Genomic DNA, 3897 nt, shown 5'->3' with positions numbered 1-3897 from the left:
CATGGAATGTGTGTTGAGTTTTATGTTCTATGATGTCGCTAGTTTAGGGCAGGGTTTCACAAATCCCTTCCTGCCCCCCCCCCACACACACACACACACACACACAGGTGCTTTTCTTTTTTGCACTACACAGCTGATTGAAATAACCAACTCCTCACCAAGCTTTGATTATTTAAATCTGCTGTGTAATGCTAGGGCACAAAATTCAACATGCACCCGGGTGGGGCACCAGGACAGAGTTTGGGGAACCCTGGTTTAGAGGGACCGTTAAGTGTAAAGCGTCTCAGAGTAGGAATGTTCAACCAGGTTCAGGTCCCCTCCTCCCTCCTCTATTCATAGTGTCTCAGAGTAGGAATGTTCAACCAGGATCAGGTCCCCCTCCTCCCTCCTCTATTCATAGTGTCTCAGAGTAGGAATGTTCAACCAGGATCAGGTCCCCCTCCTCCCTCCTCTATTCATACTGTCTCAGAGTAGGAATGTTTAACCAGGATCAGGTCCCCCTCCTCCCTCCTCTATTCATAGTGTCTCAGAGTAGGAATGTTCAACCAGGATCAGGTCCCCCTCCTCCCTCCTCTATTCATAGTGTCTCAGAGTAGGAATGTTTAACCAGGATCAGGTCCCCCTCCTCCCTCCTCTATTCATAGTGTCTCAGAGTAGGAATGTTTAACCAGGATCAGGTCCCCCTCCTCCCTCCTCTATTCATAGTGTCTCAGAGTAGGAATGTTCAACCAGGATCAGGTCCCCCTCCTCCCTCCTCTATTCATACTGTCTCAGAGTAGGAATGTTCAACCAGGATCAGGTCCCCTCCTCTATTCATAGTGTCTCAGAGTAGGAATGTTCAACCAGGATCAGGTCCCCTCCTCTATTCATAGTGTCTCAGAGTAGGAATGTTCAACCAGGATCAGGTCCCCCTCCTCCCTCCTCTATTCATAGTGTCTCAGAGTAGGAATGTTCAACCAGGTTCAGGTCCCCCTCCTCCCTCCTCTATTCATAGTGTCTCAGAGTAGGAATGTTCAACCAGGATCAGGTCCCCCTCCTCCCCCTCTATTCATACTGTCTCAGAGTAGGAATGTTCAACCAGGATCAGGTCCCCTCCTCCCCCTCTATTCATAGTGTCTCAGAGTAGGAATGTTCAACCAGGTTCAGGTCCCCTCCTCCCTCCTCTATTCATACTGTCTCAGAGTAGGAATGTTCAACCAGGATCAGGTCCCCCTCCTCCCTCCTCTATTCATACTGTCTCAGAGTAGGAATGTTCAACCAGGTTCAGGTCCCCTCCTCCCTCCTCTATTCATAGTGTCTCAGAGTAGGAATGTTCAACCAGGATCAGGTCCCCTCCTCCCTCCTCTATTCATACTGTCTCAGAGTAGGAATGTTCAACCAGGATCAGGTCCCCCTCCTCCCTCCTCTATTCATAGTGTCTCAGAGTAGGAATGTTCAACCAGGATCAGGATCAGGGTTCCCCTGATGAAATGTAGGGGAGAGCGTGATGGAAGAGGTGAAAGGTAGAGAGAGAGTGACGGAAGAGGTGAAAGGTAGAGAGAGAGTGATGTGAAAGGTAGAGAGAGAGTGATGGAAGAGGTGAAAGGTAGAGAGAGAGTGATGGAAGAGGTGAAAGGAAGAGGTGAAAGGTAGAGAGAGAGAGTGATGGAAGAGGTGAAAGGTAGAGAGAGAGTGACGGAAGAGGTGAAAGGTAGAGAGAGAGTGATGTGAAAGGTAGAGAGAGAGTGATGGAAGAGGTGAAAGGTAGAGAGAGAGAGTGATGGAAGAGGTGAAAGGTAGAGAGAGAGAGTGATGGAAGAGGTGAAAGGTAGAGAGAGAGTGACGGAAGAGGTGAAAGGTAGAGAGAGAGTGATGTGAAAGGTAGAGAGAGAGTGATGGAAGAGGTGAAAGGTAGAGAGTGATGGAAGAGGTGAAAGGTAGAGAGAGAGAGTGATGGAGGAGGTGAAAGGTAGAGAGAGAGAGTGATGGTGGAGGTGAAAGGTAGAGAGAGAGAGTGATGGAGGAGGTGAAAGGTAGAGAGAGAGTGATGAGGAGGTGAAAGGTAGAGAGAGTGATGGAGGAGGTGAAAGGTAGAGAGAGAGAGTGATGGAGGAGGTGAAAGGTAGAGAGAGTGATGGAGGAGGTGAAAGGTAGAGAGAGTGATGGAGGAGGTGAAAGGTAGAGAGAGTGATGGAGGAGGTGAAAGGTAGAGAGAGAGATGGTAGAGGTGAAAGGTAGAGAGAGAGAGATGGTAGAGGTGAAAGGTAGAGGGAGAGAGATGGTAGAGGTGAAAGGTAGAGAGAGAGAGATGGTAGAGGTGAAAGGTAGAGAGAGAGAGTGATGGTAGAGGTGAAAGGTAGAGAGAGAGAGTGATGGTAGAGGTGAAAGGTAGAGAGAGAGAGAGAGTGATGGAGGAGGTGAAAGGTAGAGAGAGTGATGAGGAGGTGAAAGGTAGAGAGAGTGATGGAGGAGGTGAAAGGTAGAGAGAGAGAGATGGTAGAGGTGAAAAGTAGAGAGAGAGTGATGGTAGAGGTGAAAGGTAGAGAGAAAGAAATGGAAGGGGTGAACGGTAGAGGGAGAGAGATGGTAGAGGTGAAAGGTAGAGAGAAAGAAATGGAAGGGGTGAAAGGTAGAGGGAGAGAGATGGTAGAGGTGAAAGGTAGAGAGAGAGAGATGGTAGAGGTGAAAGGTAGAGAGAGAGATGATGGTAGAGGTGAAAGGTAGAGAGAGAGAGTGATGGTAGAGGTAGAGAGAGTGATGGTAGAGGTGAAAGGTAGAGAGAGAGAGTGATGGTAGAGGTGAAAGGTAGAGAGAGAGAGTGATGGTAGAGGTGAAAGGTAGAGAGAGTGATGGAAGAGCTCCAGGCTGGATTCCAACCCATGCTGTCAGTGGTACATTGTACATGTGCTCCAGAGGCAGAGGCTTGGACCTCTAAACCACCTCAAGCCACATTTTTAGATTGTTGGGACAGACAAAATCTGTAGAGAAGCAATCTTATAACCTTCAAATGGTTGGGTTTAATTGATCAAACAGTAGCCATATGTGTTTAATAGGTGTATCTGGTTGGATTGGACGCCATTCCACTGGTGTCTGAGCTGTTACTGAGGGGCTTACAGAACCAAACTCCAACATGAATATAGAATTCATATGTGCTCTTCCATCTCTTATAAAGCACTTGTTTCAGCTTGAATGTTGGACACAAACAACAACAGGAGTACAGTTCTACTGAGTTTTATTGGAACAGGACATGTCGACACAAATGATAACAGGAGCACAGTTCCACTGAGTTTTATTGAAACAGGTCATGGTGATGACACTCAACTGGCACCCTATTCCCTATAGAAGGCCCTGGTCCAAAGTAGTGCACTACAAAACGAATAGGGTGCAATTTGAGAGTGTCTGAACACTTCCTGGAGGTGGGCTCATGCAGCAGGGGCGTGACCAATCAGCTTCACCTCAACAGGGTAGTGGTCGCTGACAGCCAATGCCTGAGAGGGGGAGAGAGAGTAGAGCTGTACCAGTAAGACACTGTTACTCTACCTAGCTCAACACCAACCATTTAAAATAGGCTACTAAAATCGTTCCAATCCTGATTAGAAGGCAAAATGCAAGTAGCTGTCTCCTATTGACTGAGGTGAATGTTCAGTCTCCTATTGACTGAGGTGAATGTTCAGTCCTCTATTGACTGAGGTGAATGTTCAGTCTCCTATTGACTGAGGTGAATGTTAAGTCCTCTATTGACTGAGGTGAATTTTCAGTCTCCTATTGACTGAGGTGAATGTTCAGTCTCCTATTGACTGAGGTGAATGTTAAGTCCTCTATTGACTGAGGTGAATGTTCAGTCCTCTATTGACTGAGGTGAATGTTAAGTCCTCTATTGACTGAGGTGAATGTTAAGTCCTCTATTGACTGAGGTGA

General features: G+C 47.3%; 1 protein-coding gene across 2 annotated transcripts in view; it reads right to left on the bottom strand.

Annotated features, from left to right (window-relative positions):
• Window positions 1-3194: 3194 nt before the first annotated feature.
• Window positions 3195-3897, bottom strand: part of dnase1 (deoxyribonuclease I) — a 20640-nt gene continuing 19937 nt past the window's right edge. For both annotated transcript variants that reach the window (XM_045715932.1, XM_045715931.1), the window contains one exon: window positions 3195-3467. In XM_045715932.1, coding sequence (XP_045571888.1) covers window positions 3431-3467 — 37 coding nt within the window. In that variant the 3' untranslated portion in view covers window positions 3195-3430. The remainder of the gene's footprint in view (window positions 3468-3897) is intronic.

Source organism: Salmo salar, chromosome ssa03 (assembly GCF_905237065.1).
Source record: "Salmo salar chromosome ssa03, Ssal_v3.1, whole genome shotgun sequence".
Lineage (NCBI taxonomy): Eukaryota > Metazoa > Chordata > Actinopteri > Salmoniformes > Salmonidae > Salmo > Salmo salar.
Note: the sequence above shows the minus strand (reverse complement) of the source record. Positions and strands in the feature narration are given on the sequence as shown.